Genomic DNA, 20237 nt, shown 5'->3' with positions numbered 1-20237 from the left:
CCAGGTGGTCGTGGGGGCAACGCTGCAGGAGGCGGGGGGCCTGTTCCAGGATGGGGAGTCAGGAGGAGGGGAGCAGTTTGGGGCTTGAGGGGGGAGATGGTACATTCTGTTTGGGATGTGGTGAGGTCAAGGTGTAACACTCTGGGCGGCGCCCCCCAGGTGGCTGCTGGGAGATTGGCCTGTGACAAAGCTATGCACAGTTGAAGCCCCAGGCTGCCCCCGACAGCAGGGAGGGTGCAGAATGGGAGGGAAAGGTCAGGGTGGGGCTCAGGGAGCCCAGAGCTGTAGGGGTGAGCCAGGGTGGCTAGGAACACACAGGCAGAAGCAGGGGGAGAAGTGGAAGAGACATGGAGGGGATGTGGGGGGTAGAGTGGAACAGGCTAGACCATCAGCTCTGTGAGGACAGGGATGTCAGTGGTGTTGGGTCGCTGCTGAACCCCCAGCGCTGGGCTCAGGCCCTACATGTGGAAGGTGCTCCTACCACATGGTGTGAGGGGATGGACAGATAGATGGATGGATGGATAGTTGAATGGACCGATGGGTAGACGGACGGATAGATGGATGGATGGATAGATGGACGGATAGTTGGACGGACGGATAGTTGGATGGACGGATAGTTGGATGGATGAATGATGCTTTATCCACCTCAGTGGCTTCTCCCCACGGCACAGAGCTGCTGATGGAGACTTCTCTTGTCTCCCCAGAAGGGCTGCCACCCCTCCCCCTCCAGGCTCGCGCTCCCATCAATGGGGAGATGGCTGTCGAGGGTCTGAATAAATCTATGCCTGTTCCAGATACGTTGTGATCACCCACTCCCCTGCCCCCCAGGCCTGAGCTGCCGGGGCGGAGGGTCACCTGACCCAGGCTGGCCAGAGTCCATCCTGGGACTCTCTCCTCAGGATCTTCTGAACGGAGACCCATAAACTTGGGTGGCCGTGTGGACACACGAGTGCGTGTGCCATGTGTGCAGGTGTAGGGAGCACACGGGAGGGAAGGCCAGAGTGTGTGAGGACTGGAAGCAGAGGGCCAGGTGCCAGGAGGTGAGGCAGTGTGGGCAAGACTAGAAGAAACGGGCACCGGGTCTGGCCACGAACCTGCGCTGGCCTAGGCTGCTGTGAGTAGCTTTTGGTCTCTTGCTGCCCAAAGGCTGGAGAGGTGCCTCCCCGGGGCCCCACAGGATCCACTCGTCTGCCTTCCCGAGCAGAGCATGAGGCCTCTTGCAAACAGACTCTGTGTCCTGGATGCGGGAGGCCATCACCGGCCCTCCCGGGGTGACCCAGCCATAGTAGGGACTCAGTGATGTGGATGGCAACACAGAAGCCTGGCCCCAAAGATCTGGCGTGTCCCTCGGTCTCTGCTTATGCTCAGTGCCCTGTGAGCTCCTCATCCCATCTTCCCGGGGCAAGCCATGGAGGGAGGCAGTGTCCCCCTTCTGTGGGCGCTGGGAAACCAGTGAAGGCCACATGGTCAGGCAGTGGCAGAGCCAGAATCTGAGTCCAGCTCTTCAAACTCCACGTTGAGTGTGCTTTGTGGGTTTCTCAGGGAATTCTCTGGGCTGCTTTTCCTTTCTCCCGAGAGATGCCAGAGCTGGGGGTCCTGTGCTGGAGGCATGGACACTTTGGGGGCTCTCATGGTCCTCACGAGAGCAGAAAGCTAAAGGTGGCCCCGTTCTGAGTCCCGCATAAACAGGGCCGGAGGCAGTGTCAGCTCAGATGGTGACGTGCCGCCCAAAATGCAAAGGTCACTTCTAAAGGAGGCAGAGAGCTTAGACAGTGAAACCTGAACTGACGGGCCGGGCGAGGAGCCCCGGGCCATGTCCTGAGGCCCTTCCCCGGCGTTCGGAGTGGCGTCTTGCAGGCAGGTGAGCAGTCAGGACAGGACCGAAGCTGTGGGGGCTGCGTGCCCTGAGCAGCCCACCGGCTCGGAGCCCTGCGCAGACAGGGCCGGGCCCGCGCACATGAAAGCCACCTCCGCATTCCTTGCGGGCGACCTGTCGCAGCGCACGTTTCACGTGCTTTCATGGCAACTGGGGTTTTCGCCTGCGAGGAGCATTCCTGAGGGCTGTTCCCAGAGAATGGCAGGGCCTTCGTGGCCCTCCTGAACTCGTCTGGCTTGTAACCAGGTCTCTCAACTCAGCGGGGGCAGAGAAGCCCAGCAGCGCGTTCTAGAAGGCTAGGGGGCCTGGAGGTGGCTGTCTGCCCTCTGACACCTCGGCCGGCCCCGCCAGCACCTGGGAGGAGCTGGGCCTGGAGCCTCCCCGGAGGGATGCTGACCTCGCTCAGATAGTGTCACAGCAGCAAGCCGGGAAAAGGTTAAAACAAACGTTTATTTAACAAATTATATTAAGACAGACAATCACACAGTGAAACTTCCCTTTGCCAAATACAAGAGTCACCTCAAATAAATACAGTAAGGACAGCGTTCCCAGGGCGAGTGCACGGCGGCCCGGCCCAGGCCCCGTGCGGTCACAGCGCAGCTCCCGTGCCTTCTGCTGGAGAACAGAAGCCCCGTCTCAGGGTGGTGACAGCTGCTCCTGGGCCGCAGTCAGAACGGGCGAAGAGAGAGGGGCCGAGCCAGGGGTGCCAGGCTGCTTGGGTGGAGGGTGGGTGCCGGTCACTGCCTCCGGGCCCCGGGGGCAGGGTGGATCGTGAACCCGGTCGGACGAGCTCGGCATCTGCGCCCTGGGCAGGCACGTGGTGGCCGTGTCATGGCCCCGCTTGGCCCTCAGGCTCCCCGGGTGTGAGGGGAGCCCTCGTCGGGGTGGAGCGAGCGGGCAGGCGGGCTCTTGCCCCGCGCTGAGCACCAAGGCGCCGTGGAGTGGCGGCCGATCATGCTAGAACCAGCGTGGCTGGTGGCGCTGGGAAGTCTTTACGGGACTGGACACAAAAAGGTCAGTGTGAGGCATGTGCTTGTGACGGGCCCGCTGGCGTGGTGGCTCCGAGACGAGACTCGGCCCAGATCGCGTCTCGGCGGCCCCTTACCAGCTTCGAGCCCGCGGACGAGCCGCCACTTCTTCGGGTGTAACAAGGAGCAACGAACATCCACTTCTGGCTATTTGTTTTGTAAGGGGAATAACAGGAGAAAATGTGCTTGAAGAGCCGGCCTAGTGCCGGGGCTTCAGTAGGGGGAGTCCTTCCTGTCACCTGCCCCTCCGCCCACCGCGCAGGGGGAGGCGAATGTCGGGGGCTTCTTGCCGCCAGCCGGGTGGCTGTCAGGACTTCCAGCGAGGGAGTGGCCGGCAGCAGCCCTCCTCTGACTGGGGGGGGCGGGGGGGGAGTCGGGGGGGCAGGACAGGTGGGGCTCTAACCTGGTTCCTCCCGGCACCGGGGTTCCCAGTTCTCCAAGCGGAAGAGGATTGTGACCTGGATTAGTTCCTGGACTCAGGGTGGGGGAAAAAGCCTTGATACAAATTTGCGAGCGAACATGGAGCCAACGACTTACTCCTTGTTACCTTTGTGCTGTTTCCAAGGGCTTTGGAGGGAGACTGAATTTTCAGAGGGAAAAGGAAAGACCGCAGGGAAGCTGTGCCCTGGTTAGTCTTTTTGAGGGGGGGGGGGACAGCAGCAGGGAGTGCGGGGGGGGGGCAGAGGCCAGGCCGCTGCCCTTCACGCTTCCAAGAACCCTTGTCCTCCCCTCCCCACGTGGCCCCAGGGCTGGGGCAGAAACGCTCCCTCCCAGGCACGAGCCCCCACGCGCACCCCTAGCTACTGTCACACACTCGCTCGCCCCCCACCTCTCAGAAGGCAAGGAAAGCGGGCTAGGAGCAGCCTACAATCTACCGCAGATGCCGGCCTTTCCTACCGGGGTCACTGCCTAATTGAGCGGCGGCTCAGGGGTACAAACAGTCACTGTCACACGTAGCTTCCGTCTACACTGCGGAGGTGGCCGCAGCCCACCCGGTCTGCCCTCTTCGTGGTGGCCCCCCACCCTCCTCCTCTCCAGACAGCCACCCTCCCTGCCCGGCTCGGCCTTCGTGCGCCTGGACGCGGGCTCCCACGCACTTGTCTCTGGACCGACAAGGGCCGCCAGGCGCTACCTGTCAGATGACAATCTCACAACCAGCCGTGAGCAAAGTGCACAAACCAAGTGAACAGAGTCGCCCCTCTCTGTTGGGCTTCGGGTCACACGGGTCTCTTGGCTCTGGACCAGCCACCCATCCAAAGAGCAGCAATAGACATGGGTTCTCTGGGCCCCACGGGGCTCCAATTCCAATAAGCGACTAGCTTATTTCAGTGGGGACATCTGAGACCAGTTCAACAGCTCTCTCCTCTCCTGGTTAAGCACCAATCCCAAAAGGTCCTCAGACGGACTGCTGGCTCCAGCCCGTGGCCCCCTGGGCCCTGGGGGTTCCACCAACTACCTGCATTTTCCTGCCACTTTGCTGTGTGGGAGGCCCAGGAAGGCCAGCCCCGCCAGGGACGTCCTCAGGTCCAGGCAACGGCAGGGAGAGGCAGCCGCTTTCCTAACGCAGAGATGAGGTACTGGATGAAGACCAGTGGGTGACCCAGGCGGGAGAGGAGCTGCTGGACATGGCAGGGCCCACGAAGGTCCATGAGGTATTTTTACCCGCCCCACTTCTTAGCTGGCGGCCACTCTCCTCCCGGTGTGAGCCTGCTCTGCCCCTGCCACCACGAGCCACCCCAGGAACCCCGGGGAGGCCAAGTCCGTCCCTGGCTGTGGCTTTTCTGTGCTCCCTTCGTGGTGGGGGGACCCTCCCCACTCTCCATGCCCCCCCAACCAGCTTCCAGACACACATCAAGCCTCTCATCCAAAGCTCCCACCATCTGGGACCCCCAAGAGGGGAGATAACGTTCTGTGGAATTCATTCAGGACAAATCCTGAGAGCCAGACCAGGCAGGCCACGGGGGGGGGGGGGGCGCTGAGCCCCCAGGGACGGCTGCAGCCCCGTTCTCATGGCAAACCCGCGTGGAGCTAACTCGGCAGAAGGCAGGGTGGGAAGTGCCCGTGCGTCCGCTGGCCAGGGGTGGCAGACGTGTCCACGCGGGCCCCAGTTTGGCGGCCTGGCTTGGACGGACTTTCTGAAACAACTGTTGCTGTTTGCAGAGCGCACCACGATGCAGCCGGGCTCTGAGCAGCGGGCAGACCGCGTCCCCGCGTCCCTCTGGGGCAGGGCACTGGCTGAGCGTCTCTGCACCCGCAGCCCGGCTGCGCCCGTCCCTGGGCCAGGGCGCTGGGCCGAGGCAGCTGGCGTGGCAGTTGGCACGTGGGCGTGGCAGAGATGAGCCCTTTGGGAGGAACGGGGGGGGGTGTGGTGGGTGAGCACAGTGTCCTGGGCAGCGAGACTCCCCTTTGAGCAAGCACCAGGTCCCTCCGCCTTCTCGCCCAGAAGGTGAGTCCTCGGTGTGGGCAGCCGGGCGGCTGCTCCCCGACCTCAGCATGTCCAGTGTGTGAATCGGGGGTGGAGTCTGAGGCGTGGCCACCAGTGGGGCAGGGACCCAGGCCCGGGGCCACCTGGGGACCACAGGCTTCCTCCTCCCGTGTGTCGTCCGGGTCCCCGTGAAATGCTCAGGGCGCTTGCCGCTGTTGGCGTCAGGGACTTGTTCCACGGCAGCCCCAGGGCGTGGGTCCTCGGTGAGTCCCGGAGGGGGCTGTGCAAAGCTGCCACCTGCCCCTGGGGCTTCCAGAAGGAAAAGGATAGCTTCGTGGCAGGCAACAGTCAGGAGGAAAGGGAGCCAGTGGCGTCACTGGGCAGCTCCAGCAAGGGTGCGGGGCCCTCAGGGGTGACTCCCGTGGCGGGTAGAGCGTTTGTAGGAGGGCTGTCGTCACACAGACACGTTAGGAGCTGCCAGTCACTACAGCAAACACAGATTAGTCGAGATTATGAACAGTGTCCCCAGGGAGGCGGGGGTGTCCCGTCAGGCAGGCCGAGGAGGTAACAGCCCAGCTGCCCAGCCTCCTGGATGAGCCCCACGGTGGGCGGCAAGGAAGGGTGCGCAGGGGGGCCTGGGCGAGGGAGGGGCGCTCAGTAGTCTGGGCAGCTGTGTCTTCTCCCCACGGGGACAGGGTGGTGGCCAGCCCCTCAGGACTGGGGGATCTGCTGACACCGAGTAGGGCTGGGCGGGAGCCGGGCCGCAGCGCTCTGCTCCGTGCGGAAGCTGTATTCGTACTGGAGGGGGGAGAGGACAGAGAAGCAGGGTCACCTCGTGAGAACGGCAGAGAGAACCACTCCCAGGCCTCGGGCCTGGCCCGCAGGGGCCCTGGTGCCACCTTGCCGAGCGTGCGCACAGAAACGGGCGTCCGCTGGGTGCACGCGTGTGGTGCGAGGGGGGGGGGCGGGCGGGTGCAGAGCCGCGTGGCTGTGGGTGCAGGTGGCCGGCCAGCTTGTGACGATGGGTGCCATTTACAGTCCCTGCTCTGCTCTCCGCAAGGAGGGACCGCGGTGCCCAAAGCCACGAGCTGACCATGGGCCAGGCTGCCTGCTGGGAGAGGGGTCGCAGGCCAGGTAAAGGACTGCTATGCAACTCTGTGCCCCTCCTGACCTGAGGCCAGCCTCAGCCACCAGGCCCAGGGACCCTCGGACTTGGTGCCTCCTGGCACGTCTGCTGACATGCTGAGCCCGGGGACGGGCAGCACCCCACATGTGTGCGTACTCTGAGTTCCTGAAGGGGGTGTGACTGTCCTTAAGTGACAAGGGCCTGAGGCTCCCGGAGGGCAGCACCCCACATTGGCCATGCAGCCTGGGCCAGGGCGGTCCCTGGAGGGGCACACCTGTCCCCTGTCCCACCTCACGCTTAAGATGAAGCTTACCTAACTCTAGGTCACGGAAACGTAAAGGAAGGTTCCGAGTCTGATAGAAATTCAGAGAAGCAAGTACCTCTGTTGGGGAAGGGGGCACACCTGTGGTTCGCCCTGAGGGCCAGGAGGGATGGCACCGTCCAAACGTGGGGCTGGTGCGCTGGGCTGAAGAGCCAGGACAGGGGCGCCTGCCGCAGAGCTGGGTGGTGGGGTCAGGGACAGGGCCTGGCGCACTCTGCCACCGCAGCCATGTGGCCCCAGGGCTTTAGGAACCAGGAGCTTAGAGGAGGTCCGCGGTGGTTAAACATTCTAAATCCTATCTCAAGACTTTTTAGCAGAATTGCCCCAAAAAGGGCTCCTCCCTGTAAGCAGAGCAAAGTGGAGTTGCCCTGGTCGAAGAAGCTCTTTCCTCAGGGACACTGGGGGGAGGCTGACAGGAAGCCCGCCCCCCCCGCCCCACCCAGGCGAGCTGCCTGCAGCTAAGTGCTGAGGCCTTCAGTGGCCAGTCCAGAATGAGGGGCAGCCGAGACCTTTGAGGGTTTTCTCCCTCAGGTAGAAATGGTGGTGAGGAGGCAGCCAGCAGACCGCCGCTGCCCGGCCCTGTGTCCGAGGGCCCCACGGGGATGACCCAGGCTGGACACACACAGGCCTGGGCTGAGCCCATCCCGTCCCTGTAGGAACCACAGGAGGGAACAGCCTCGAGTGGGCCCTGAGCCCGGAGCCAAAGGGCCCGGCGACGCAGATAGAATGGTGGTCCCTACAGACACCGTCCTATCACCAGAAGGGAAGGAAGGACTTGACTTTAGGCAGGTCTTTGTCCCTCTCTGCACCTCCGTGGGCTCCTCTCTGAAGTGGGGCCACAGTCAGAAATCAGCAGTGTGGGTGAGGATGTGGAGAAAAGGGAACCGTTGTGCCCTGTTGGGAACGCACACGGGTGCAGCCGCCGTGCGACACGGTACGGAGGGTCCTCACGAAGTCAGAACTAGAACTCCCCTAGGGCTCAGCAATTCCTCTTCTGGCTGTTAATCCAAAGAAATCAAAAACACTGGCTGCACCCCCACACTCTCTGTAGCGTTCTCTCCCTAGGTGTCCGATGACAGGCGAGGGGATAAAGATGTGGTGTAGAGATACGATGGGATATTATTCCGCCACAAAAAGCGAAATTTTGCCCTTTGCAACAGCATGGACGGACCTCGAGGGCAGTATGTGGCGTGCAGTAAGTCAGAGAAAGACAGAGACCACATGACCTCACTTACACGTGGAATCTAACCCCCCAGACTTACGGGTACAGAGAACAGACGGGGGGTCGCCAGGGGAAGGGCTCTGGATGGGCGAAGGGGGTTGAAAGGTACAGATTCCAGTTGTGAAGTCAGTCCTGGGGAGGCCAGGTACAGCAGGGGGACGACCGCGACTACTGAAGCGCGTGTCTGAAAGTTGCTAAGAGTAAATCTTGAAGGTTAAAGATTTTGCAACCATGGTGACAGATGTTAACTGGACGTGTTATGATCATTTTGCAACATATACAGATACAGATGTTGTACACCTGAAACTAATGTTCTATGTCAATTATACCTCAATGAAAAGGTGGGGTCCCAATCTACTCCCAGGCTGGCTGTGAGGACGGGGTGAGCTACCGCAGGTTAAGGGCCTGCACGCCGCCGTCACCAGGCAAGCGCTCCTTGCACACTTGTTGGCTACCTGGGAAAATCTATCAGTGCAGCTTCCTACCTGCTCACTTTCCTGCTCCCTGATGACCACGACGCGGGGGCCATGGCTGGACTCCAGCTCCAGGAGGCTGGCCCAGTGGAGCAGCCCCAGAGGAGGTGGCCTTCGGGCAAAGTCTGGGACAATAGCGCCACCTGGTGGCCGCTCAGGTGCATCACGGCAGGAAAGGTTACCTAGGCTCCATCAGCATCCACCACATTCCTCAACCCGGGCTGGGCCCCAGGGGCCGGCGAGAGCCCCATGAAGGCAGCAGGGCAGGGGCAGGCCAGCATCCTTAACCCAAATGGGCCACACAGTAAGAAGGGTCGGTTGGGGGAGAACATGAGTGCATTTCTGCCCGTGGCTCAGGGACAGCTGCCTGGCTGGGGAGACAGGGAACCAGGGACAAAAGGTTGGGAACTGGAAGTACTGGGGGGGTTGGAGGGGGGAAGCGGAGCTGGAGTGATGAGGGAGAGAGGTTTCAGGCTCAGAGGCTGAGGACAGGCCCAGCACTTGGACCTGGAGGTATGGGCCAGGGAGGAGAGCAGAGGGAGGGCACAGGCTGGGGAGATGGTCGTTAAAACCCCTAGTGGCCTCATCCAGAACAGTGCTGGGTGAGCAAGGGATGGAGAGGTGCCAGTGTGGCAGGCGCGGCCCTCAGGGGTGGGGAAGAGGGGGCACCCAGGGCAAGAGCTGGAGAGGGCTGGTCTACCTTTACTGCACAAAAGTCCCCAGAGATCCTGGAAAAATGCAGATTCTGACTCAGAAGGTCTGGGGTGGGGCCCAAAATTCTGCATTTTTACCAACTCCCAGGTGACCTGCTGCTGCTGTTCTGGGGATCAGTTCAGACGATTCTGTGGCCCAACCAAGGGGATGGAGGAGTGGATGTGGGTGCGAGTGGGCCGAGAGCGGAGGGCTAGAAACATTAGGGCTGGGCTGGCGGGGGGCGGGGGGAGCTTTACTCTGGCTGCGCCGAGGCCATGCCTGGGAGATGGCTGCCCGGGGCAGCAGACAGAAGGCACCTCTCAAATGAAGCAGCGAGAAGTCCCGAGTGCACACACTGCCTTTTCCGGATTCACAGTCTGAGCGCACCCCTCCCCCTCCAGAGGGCCGGGACGCACAGATTGCTGTCCCCCCACTCCTACCCTTGGGAGCTTTCCCTTTTTAGGTTATCTTGGCTGGATAAAAGCATTACTATCCGCCCCCCCCCTCTTGTTTTCTCTAACTCCCCAAATGAAATTTCAACATATGTCCCCAGACATAATCCCCCTTAGGCTGCGGATAACCCTTCCCACAGACACTGTCTTCTGCCCGGGATTGCTGGCCCCGAAGTGTTTGCCCAAGAGACTAGGGCCGCTTCTGGAAGGCCTTTCACTCCCTTGGGCAAACAGCGAGTACCTTTGAAGGTGGATTTGGGCCCGGATCTGTTTACTCAAGACATTAGTCTCCTGCATAAGGAAAACCTGCACTCGCGTACAAACAGCAAATCCTTTTTGAATTAAAAAAATTTTCAATTAAAAAGCATTTGGGTTCGCAGAGCCGAGCCTAGCTGAGCGGCGCCGGGCCATGGCGCCCTCTGGTGGACACCAGCCATCAAAGCAGCCAGGCCTGGCCGTCTCTCCAGGAAAGAGATGTCACTGTCAGGGTCGGTCTCTCTCTGTCTCGCTTTCCTGGGGCCCAGGGACCGCGGTGTGCCTCAGTCTGGGAGACCCTGCAACTGACGCATCGAGCCTCTCTAGCTATGGGGGATGAGGCCTAGTGAGGCCATCGTCCTGGTAAGTGGGACATGTGGACCTTGGCTTCCAGCTACGTGGTGGAGGCAAAGTCGCTTAGACCCAGCCTCACTGGCACAAAGGAGGTGATCAAGCCCTCGTCCACTCAAGAGGTGTGAGAATCACTGGAGACAATTCGCGTGAAAAACCCAGTCCTCCTGATGCATCAGAATCAAGGTTTTTAACCAAGCCACTGGTGCCTGGGTCCCTGTCTGGGGTGGGGTGGTTCTGATTCACCTGGCATGGTGGGGCAGCATTTTCCAAAACACCCAGGAGATCTCACTGGCTAGGCAAGTTAGAACCACTGCCTGAAAACTTTGACCAAATATAATACAGATGGTCCCCGATTTATGAGTTTTGACTTTATGACCCTGCAAAAGCGATAAACATTCAGTAGAAACCATACCTCAGATTTTGAATTGGACACTGTCATGCGATGCTCGGCAACCGTGGCCCCCAGGCAGCCACGTGACCGCGAGGGTCAACAGCGGATACTCTGACAGCCATGCTGTCCCCATACGACCGTCCTGTTTTCCCACTTTCAGTACAGGATTCAATAAAGTACATGAGACTGCCAACATTTCATTATAAAATAGGCTTTGTGTTGGATGCTTCTGCCCAAGCGTGGGCTACGGTACGTGTTCTGGGGGTTTAAGGTGGGCCGGCTAGGCTGTGATGTTCAGTAAGTTAGGAGTATTAAATGCATTTTCAGTTTACAGGGTTTTCAACTCATGATGGATTTACTGGGGGGGGGGTCACCCCATTGTAAGTTGAGGAATATCCGCAGAGGGCAAAAAGGGCAAAGCATATACCTTCCCTTCCTGGCTCTGGAAATGATCAAATCAGAGGCTCCAGAGGAGAAAGGATGGTAAGGGATTATTTCCAGGGCCTGAGTTTTGCAGATACAGAAGCTGAGACCTGAGGCAGGAACAGACTTCCCAAAGGTCCGGAGAGAGCCAGGACTAGGCCCACAGTGGTCCCAGGGGTGGGGGACAGGTGCAGTGCTGGCGAGGTGGCCGGCATCAGGCAAGTGTCTGCACCCACCGCTCATGCAGGGGTGCTCAGAGGTTGGGACAGACTGACAGATGGGAGCCGACGAGTCAACGTAAGTTGACACTGGGGTGGATCACGGAAGAGCCTGGAAGGGTGTGTTAAGAGCAGGCCTAGAGCGGCCAGGCTGGGCCTCAGAGGCCTGGCCAGGGGAGAACAGGTGGAGGGGAAGTAAAGAGGCCAAGACTTAGATCAACAAGAAGTCTGGTTCAGGGGTGAACGGACACTGAAGGGTGGGCTTTGGCAGTCACGGGGGGTCCCCCGGGCAGGCAGATGGGCCTGGCCCCCTACTCAGCAAGGTACATGAGGTTCTTCGTGGGCCTGCCCTGCACCTGTTAGTTTCCCCACAGCCCCAGCCTTGACATGGGCTGTGCTCATCACCCACGGCTCAACCTCTCCAGGAATTTCAGCTCTGGGAAGGCTCCACTCCTCACTCGAGGACTCCATGCCCTTCCCCTCTGTCTGCAGAAGCCTGGCTGCTGGAACTCAGCACCCCAGGGAAGGAAAAAGTCGGTGCTCCTGCGAATAGTGGGCACAGAAGGGCCTCATGTTCCCCATAGGGCAGCCTCGTCTGTGCACCAGGGGAGGCCTGTCCAGCTGATCTGAATACATCCACCCCTTCAAGCCCCTGAAGGGGAGACTGAGGACCAACACCTCATCGGACAAGCCTGGGAGTCCTTGTTCCATACTTGGACTGTGGTTCCACAGAGATATCGGAAACACTGGGTGATGGGGGGAAGGGCCGGGGTCCTGACAAGCATGCAGAATTGCTTTACCTGGACGAGGTCTAGGTGCACACCAGGGGCACAGGGGAACATGGGGGATGCCAGGACTGCCCTCCCCATTCCACAAGGAGGTTCTAGAACACTCTGGAGCTGGGAAGAACAGGAGCTCAAGGCTCATGCGCTACAGCCCATGACCCGGTGGCCACTAATAAGGCGACAGGAGTGGCAGGAGCTGCCACATCCTGAGTCAGCGTGCTAGGACCAAATCCATACGCCCCCGGGAAGCTGGTATTGCTGTCTTTCCGCTCCAGGTGGGCAAACCGGGGCTCTGAGAGGCTGAGCAGCCTTTCGATGCCACCAAGGGTCGGGGGACAGCAGGGAGGGGTCTTCAGTGCACAGTCAGATACGGATGCTCGGGTCCACGCAGCTGCATGGAGGGGTGGGTGTGGCTCCTGCAGACCCTCAGGGAAGCCGCTTCGGTTTCCATTCTGGCTTTCCCATTGGGTTCCTGGGTTCTAATCTGAGAGAAGTACTCCTGTGTTGGGGCCCTGAGCCCCACCCAGGCTCACTGCTAGGTCCCTCTCTAAATGATGGTCTGAAGAAGGGCCCCTCCAAGACCCACCGCTCCGGCAGGAGCCACGTCTGTCTGCGCACCGGACCGGCATGGCGCCAGCCCAGAGAGGGGCTCCAAAAGCAGCTGCTCAATTCATTACATTCACGACCTTCTACTGATTCAGCCCCTGCACCTTCTGCTCTGGGGCATCCAGGTCCCTTTCAGGGATCAGCACCCAGCCCTCCCCCCTTTCCTGCTCTAGGCCTGGGATTCCCAGGAGGGGGTGGTGACACCCACGCACTGCCCTGCGTGTCCTGCCTCCTGGGCTCAGTGCCAGGAGAGACCCCACGCTCAAGGCACGCTCAGCTCCCAAAGCACCTTCCCGCTAGGACCCCGACAGAGGAGCGTCGGAGAGCTTTGGGGAGTGGGGCAGTGACTCCCACATCCCTGCTCTGCCCCGCAGCACAGCGCCAGGCCCTTCCCTCCTTCAGAGTGAGGTTTCAGTGGGTTCTGCAGAGACCTTTCCCCACGCGCGACTCCTGGACCTCTCCTCCCTCCCTGCCCTGAGTCCTAAATGGGCCGGGGCCAGTCACACCTTTGTGCCTTTCCGAACACTGTTCTCCCTAGGACACTTTCCCCCTTGAATGGCTAAACCCTACTGTCCTGTAAGGCCCAGCTAAAGGGGCACTTGTTCTAGGACATGTTTCCCTCCTCCCCTGGGAAGAATTCATCCCAACCCCCTGCACCTCCACAACACGTCACATATCCTCCTACGTGTGTGGTCAGGATGGGCCACAGCCATTTCTGTAGCTCCAGAGCCTGGTGAAGGCCGTGGCCTAGAATAGATGGTTGGATGGATGGATAGATGGACGGAAGGATGGATAGATGGATGGACAAATGGATGGATGGGTAGGTGGATGGATGGATCAATGGGTGGATGGATGGATGGACAAATGGATGGGTGGATGGATGGAAGGATGAATGGATCGGTGGGTGGATGGATGGACAAATGGATGGATGGATGGGTGCATGGATGGACAAATGGATGGATGGATGGGTGCATGGATGGATGGATTGGTGGGTGGGTGGGTGGATGGATGGATGAATGGACGGGTAGACAAATAGGTAGATGAACAAATGGACAGATGGACAAATGGATAGATGGATGGGTGCATGGATGGATGGATCGGTGGGTGGGTGGATGGGTGGATGGATGGATCGGTGGGTGGGTAGATGGATGGACAGACAAATGCATAGATGAACAAATGGATAGATGGACAAATGGATGGACAAGTGGGTGGGTGGATGGATGGATGCGTGGATGGTGCAGGATGGGTGAGTGAAAAGACAGATCAGTCTCTGGGCACAGCTCAATGCAAAGGAGAGAAGGCAGCTAGCTTAGGGGCTATGTTCTGAGGCAGATGGAAGGTTATTCTGATTTTCATTCTTTTGTGGAAGCAGCAGTCGGTCCAGCATTGGGTTTTCTGACTTTTCCCAGCCCTCTGAGCATGATGGTGGGATCGGTCCTATCCTGTGGTATTTAACTCATGCATGTAAAGTCCTAAGCCCAGTGCTTGTCCACATCACCCCTGTGAAGGCAAGATTCTGAATCTGAGTGTGATTTTTGTTCATATCTCCACACATACATCGTGTGCAAGCTGGAGGCCTGTGGGGTATTTAAAAATAAACATTGAAAAGTTAAGAGATTGCATAAAATGCTAACATTTTCCAGCTTTTACCAGAAAAAAATAGGGGGCTTGGCAACTCTGAATGTTCATTCTTGCAACTGGAGGCTGCTTCCCTTAGAGAGGCATGTGCTTTCCAATTTGCCACACTCCCCACCACTCCCTGTAAACTGCCCAATCGGGCAGTGTCAACTGCCATGTTATTACTGTGATCGTATTTTGTGGGTGTGTGGAGTGGTGGGGACAAAGTAAGCAAGAAAGTGAAATATCCCTTGTACCCATGACTACCAAAAGTAGGAGAACAAAAGAGAGACAGAGAAGGTCATGCAATTGTAAGGAAAATGGGGGAAAAGCACATTTCGTGGTGGAACTGAAGATTGCCGTGTGGTTAGTAAGGACACAGAGGTGTCCTGCTGTCACTGCAGGGCCAGCACCTGGCGGGGCACCTGTGTGTCCTGCCTGCCTGCTCTGCTGTGGGCATGTCCACAGACCATGCCTTTGCTGCTGAAAATGCCACAGGGCCTTCCCCCTCATTGGATCAGCATTTCAGAGCTCACCTGAGTATTATCTAAGAAAAAAAAAATGGATATGTGTACTTTCCCTGCCCTAGGCTATTTGTAGGAAATATTTAAAACAACACCACTTTCCAGCACTGGAAGATGAGGGACACGGTCACTCTGGGAAAGCACTCTCCCTATTCTTTCTGTTGTCTTTATGCTTTTTACCTGCATGACAGGCAACCTTCTCAGAGTTCAGTCTGGGGGGCGGATATCACTTTACAACTTGGGGGATGAGAGTTGCCAAAACACGAGAAGAGGTGAATCGTCTTGTGAAGGGACTTGCGGAAGACCACGTACTCATCTCAACTCCAGTTTGCACGAGCAAGTGCCCAGCTCGCACTGGCGACTGGGGCAGGGGATCCTGCCAAACGTCCCCTCTTCCGCAGCTTCCTTGCCACCGGCTCAGCCTGCTTCTCTCATTTCTATGATGAATGCCCAGGGCCCCTGTGGGGGCGGGCTGGGTGGGGGCTGCTGCCAGGGACACTACCGCCGGCAGAACCCAAGGGGCGGTGGGGGCTGGGGGGGTTCGGAGACTCTCAGAATTAGGAACTCTATTAATATAATCTAGCATATTAATATGCCCATGGAGAAAACATATGATCATCTCAATAGATGATTAAAAGACATTTATCAAAAGCCACCATCCATTCCTGATAAAAAACAGTTAGAAAAATAGAAATAGATGGCTAATTCTTTACCAGGATAAAAAAAAAAAGAGCAAGAGAGAGACGTGTCTATATATAACAAGCCAAAAGGTGGCATTATGGGTTAATGTTGAAATTAGAACCTTCTATTAATGCACAGGTAAGACGAGGCGGCGCAGTGGCTGGAAGCCACCGGGTGAGGTGCGGGCAGACGCGGGCAGGAGGCGGCACAGACCCTGGAGAGGAGGCCCCATCGGTGTCTGCGGATGACAGAACTGCCTGCCAGGGACCCCGGAGGAAAGCAACTGAGAACCCGTCAGAAACAATAAAAGCAGTCGGTGAGAAGCCCACAGGTCTTGATGTATAAATGCCAGGAAATACATGGTAAGGAAAGAGCCATTCACAAGAGCCGCAGAAACATCAAACTGCCCACAAGAACCTAAAAAGCAGCATCTGGGTCGTCAGTTCTGCTCTGCGTGGTGACAGAGCCCAACCTCCGGGGGGGGGGGGGACTCTTCATCTAAAATGACAATCGCCCCTCTGTTGATCTACGTAGCCAGTGCGCTCACAGTAAACACCTAGAACGGTTTCCGGAGCCCCTCCCCCGCCACCAAAACGTTCTCAAGTGAAGCCAGAAGAGTAATCCTATGAATATAATTAGAAAAATCTGGGGGGGCTATAAAGGGAGAACTCTATCATATATTAAAGGTTATTATAAAACCATAAGGTTCAAAACAGTGTGGCAATAATATAAAAAGAACAGAGAAGAACAGAGTCAAGAGAAACGTCAATTGATGCACTTAGCTCATAGAACAATAGGACAAAGACAGCATTTAAGATTCACTGAAGAAAGTACTCTAAACGGCGTTAAGAAAACTGGCTAACGCTACAGGAGAAAATAAGGCTGGCCCTAATTCTTCTAATAGATTTCAGATGGATTAAGTAGTTGAAAAGATTTTAATATTTTAATATATTAAAATATGAAAGAGGGGAAGAATGATTTTTATAATCTTCTGACACAAAGCCCCAAGTAAACAAAACGTTAAAACATAAAGACAAAAAGAGCCCGTGAAAAAATTAAAACTATTGTACAGAACACATCATTACAAGAAAAGCCACTGTTTAAAGTGTGTTTCGGCATGTGACGGAGAAAGTTGTTATAAAGAGCATAAAGAAGATGCCTGAGTGGCTCAGTCGGTTAAACGCCCACCTTCGGCTCAGGTCATGATCTCGGGGTCCTGGGATCGAGCCCCACATTGGGCTCCCTGCTCAGTGGGAAGCCTGCTTCTCCCTCTCCCTTTCCCTCTGCCCCTCCCCACTGTTCGTTCTTTCTCTCAAATAAATAAAATCTTTTTTAAAAAAAAGCATAAAGAATTCTAAAAAGAAATGGAAAAAAATGAAATAAGCCAACAGAAAAAATAGAGCAAAGGGCACAAACAGAAGAGATTTGTGAAATAAATACAAATGGCCAATAACCACATGAAAGAATGTTCACCTTCCGATGCTGGTGGTGCTCGGCCATAGTGAAAATGTGGGGAACAGGTACCCCCCTCATACACTGCGGGGTGGGGAGGGGAGGTCTCAGTGCGCATGCCCTTTTTGGAAGGCAAATGGGAATATATATTCTCCTAAAGAAAGACCCAGGGGAGCAAAGACACATGTACAAGGAAATATACTGCAGCCGTGTAATAGCGAATAATTGGAAACAACTCAAAAGTCAATCAATAGCGGATTGCTTAAATAAATTATGGCATAATCATAAAAGGGAACCACATGTAGTCATTAAAAAGAATGAGGTAGGTCTGTGCGAAGTGATACGGAAGGTTGTGGAAATGAATAGCAAGGTGAGGCTTCGTACAGTGTGTGTGAGCCTGTGTGTGTGTGTGTGTGTCCGCCTTTTACGTGTTTCTGTTGATGTCTCCAGCTTTATAAACATGTACAACCTTTGAACTCAAGGGGAAAACACTAAATATTAAACAACTGATTCTGATTGGCGGGGTAGCTGCTTCAGATGATAAACTGCCCAAGAGATCCGCTACGATTTATGGGGCGGGAACGCATCCTGTCTGTGGCATGAAACTGGCTCCTATGCTGTTGTCACACTCCTGGAGAGTCTATGCAGTGGTGGTCCCCAAGCTACTTCCCATATTTCAAGAGAAGCCTAACACTCCTTGTGTGCCTGCAGAAAGGCCATCCGTTAAACTAATTCATTAGGGTTCTTTGTTTTGGGCTGGAATGATCTAACTGTGTGTGTAAGGGCTTGGGTGGCAGCTCGGTGCCTTTGAGCAATATAAAAAAGGGGAGAACAGGTTAACATCTATTTAGTTAACTGACTTTTATTTAATAAATAAGTTAGGTTTCTTTTCCAAAATGTATCAGCTTCCTTATTGAAAAATCAAGAAAAAGGATTCTGGGTGGTGGAAACGTTAAATCTAGGCGGAGAGAACGCCGCTGCTTATTTCCCGTTGCAGTTTAAGACCTGACCACTAGATGGTGCAAAGGAACTGCAAATTTTGCGACCTCGCCCTCCACAAAATCCTTTAACGTTAATAAGCACAACGAAAGCTTTCCGAAAGTAGAAAGAATGAACAATTGTGCTGGGACATGAACATTTTGCTTTTATAAAATTGGGACTCTGCCATTTCATTACTGATACAAAAATCTTCTGCCTTACTTTCTTCCCGCATATGCAGGTCCCTATATCTCATCTATTTGAAGGGGCCTGTAGAAGCCCGTGCAGAGTGGATGTCCAAAAGTTGAATTCGAAATTTTCTTTTTTTTTTTTACCTTGCACTGCCAAATGTGTTTCCATCTCAATGTCGTGACGTAAATGCTAGTGTAATCGGCCCCAAGCTAAATAAGCAATAAGCCCCATTTTTCAACACACAAACACATAAAGATGTCAGCTCAAACTGTTTACTAATTAACACTTAAAAAGACACAAATTAGATATGCGTGGCTAAGAGCAATTATAATCAAGACGAATTTCTCTAGTCATTTGGGAACTGAGAAAAATGCCTAATTGCTGGAACCAATGTTTTAAAAACTGAAATCACGCCAGTTAGCAAATATGTTCATTTAAAGAACATTCCACGTGACTACACTCTTGAGGATTGACTACAAACATGAGAACAAGGAAAATATTTAGGTATAAAATTAAAATTTTAAGCTCCCTTAGATTTATAACTTCTTCATTAAACACGTCTGCAAACAGCAGCCCATAAAAACCTGTAGCAATTAAGTGGTTAAATGAACTGCCTCCCTTGTCAATTTTAAGGGAGTGATTAATATTAGATCGTCCCTTTACTAATTAGACTCTCCCGTGTCTTTCAGCTTTAAAGTTGAGTGAAAATGGAGGCTGTGTGCCCTACCAGGAAGCATGGTGGGCTAATGACGCTTCCCTCGCCAGGCTGAATTTGCAGCGAGGCACCCACGGAAGGAAGGGCGAGCATTGTGGTTTTCAGTGGGAGGTTGGCAGCAGGTGGGGACATGGCTTCGCACCGAGCTGGAGGGCGCTACGCGTGCTGGGTGCCGCTTCATCATGGGCATTGTTGGCTCCTAGTTTGAAAAGGCTTGCGGCTTGTTACGCGTGCGGCCTGAGAGCGACCATCAAGGCCGCTGTCTCTTGGCCATTATTCCTTGAGACGAGGGATGGAGGGTCTGCAGGGGAGGTGAGACCGGGGGTGGCCGGGCCACAGGGCAGGTGCGGCGGAGGGCGGGCAGGCAGCATAAACAAACACAGTAAAGGGAAACGGAGACACCGGCACGATTTTAGAAGCTGCAGCCTGGGCTGCAGAGCTGGGGTGCTCCCACCCCGGCTGTGACGGGGAATCCATCAGATGGAGAAATGGAGCAACTGCTTACAAGGGAAATAAAGAGCAGCAGAGACGGAGAATATTTATATGCCCATCTTCTCACTCCGAAAGAAGGCGCTTCATCACAGGGGTCGGCTGCAAAATCACACTTTTCCTGACTCCTGAACAGAGAGACACTTTTGTTTGGGCTGCGGAGAGGACAATGAGGGTTTCACGGGGACAGGGTCCCCTGGGGTCACCACCACCCTCCTGCTGCCCAGCCCCGTGGGGCAGGGGCAGGGACAGAAAGCCCCCGCATCGCTGCCGCTGGTCACCACCGTGGCTGAGGGGAGATGAGCAGAAACTCACTTTCCCATGCCTCGGACTAATGTGCACGGCAGAGGCCCTGCTCCGAGCCGGGGCCATGCGTGGATGCAGGGAGTTCGGCTGCCGGAGGGCAGGCTGGCCAGGAGGGAGGCTGCGATCCCCACCCGGCGACAGGAGAGTGACCGCATCCATGTGGGAATTCCTTTACCAGCCACAGCTTTGCTCATTTTCAACACCCACACCTGAGAGTATTTCTTAGTTGGGAGAGGTTTCATGTTTGTCAAGAATTTCCCCCCCCCCAAATCTGCTTGATGGCAGGTAGAGGGATTTTAATCACAACCTTAAAACATGACCTTCCTTGGGCGTCTTTCAAGAAACTTAACCCAGTGCTACATGCCACTGCTTCTGGGAATAGCAATGAAGGCAGGAGCAGCAGCTGCGGGGAGCGCTGCACCAGGGCTGGGGTCATCAGGCCGGGGGCGGGGCGGGGGGGGGGAGCCAGGGGGCCTGCCCAGGGTTGAGCCTACGCGGCAGATTTGGCATACTACCCCAGGCATCCAGACTCAAACTGTGTCCTCCCCACCCTAGCCGTTGCCTCCACTCTCTACACAGTCCATAAACGTCCCTGCGAACACCAGGGATGTGCCCACCAACGCGGCAGGCAGCT

General features: G+C 56.1%; 1 protein-coding gene across 1 annotated transcript in view; it reads right to left on the bottom strand.

The window, feature by feature from the left end:
- Window positions 1–2307: 2307 nt before the first annotated feature.
- MVB12B (multivesicular body subunit 12B) overlaps window positions 2308–20237 on the bottom strand; it is a 182559-nt gene continuing 164629 nt past the window's right edge. The window contains exon 10 of the mRNA XM_048223033.2: window positions 2308–6127. Coding sequence (XP_048078990.1) covers window positions 6041–6127 — 87 coding nt within the window. The 3' untranslated portion in view covers window positions 2308–6040. The remainder of the gene's footprint in view (window positions 6128–20237) is intronic.

This window comes from Ursus arctos, unplaced genomic scaffold (assembly GCF_023065955.2).
Source record: "Ursus arctos isolate Adak ecotype North America unplaced genomic scaffold, UrsArc2.0 scaffold_18, whole genome shotgun sequence".
NCBI classification, from domain to species: domain Eukaryota; kingdom Metazoa; phylum Chordata; class Mammalia; order Carnivora; family Ursidae; genus Ursus; species Ursus arctos.
Note: the sequence above shows the minus strand (reverse complement) of the source record. Positions and strands in the feature narration are given on the sequence as shown.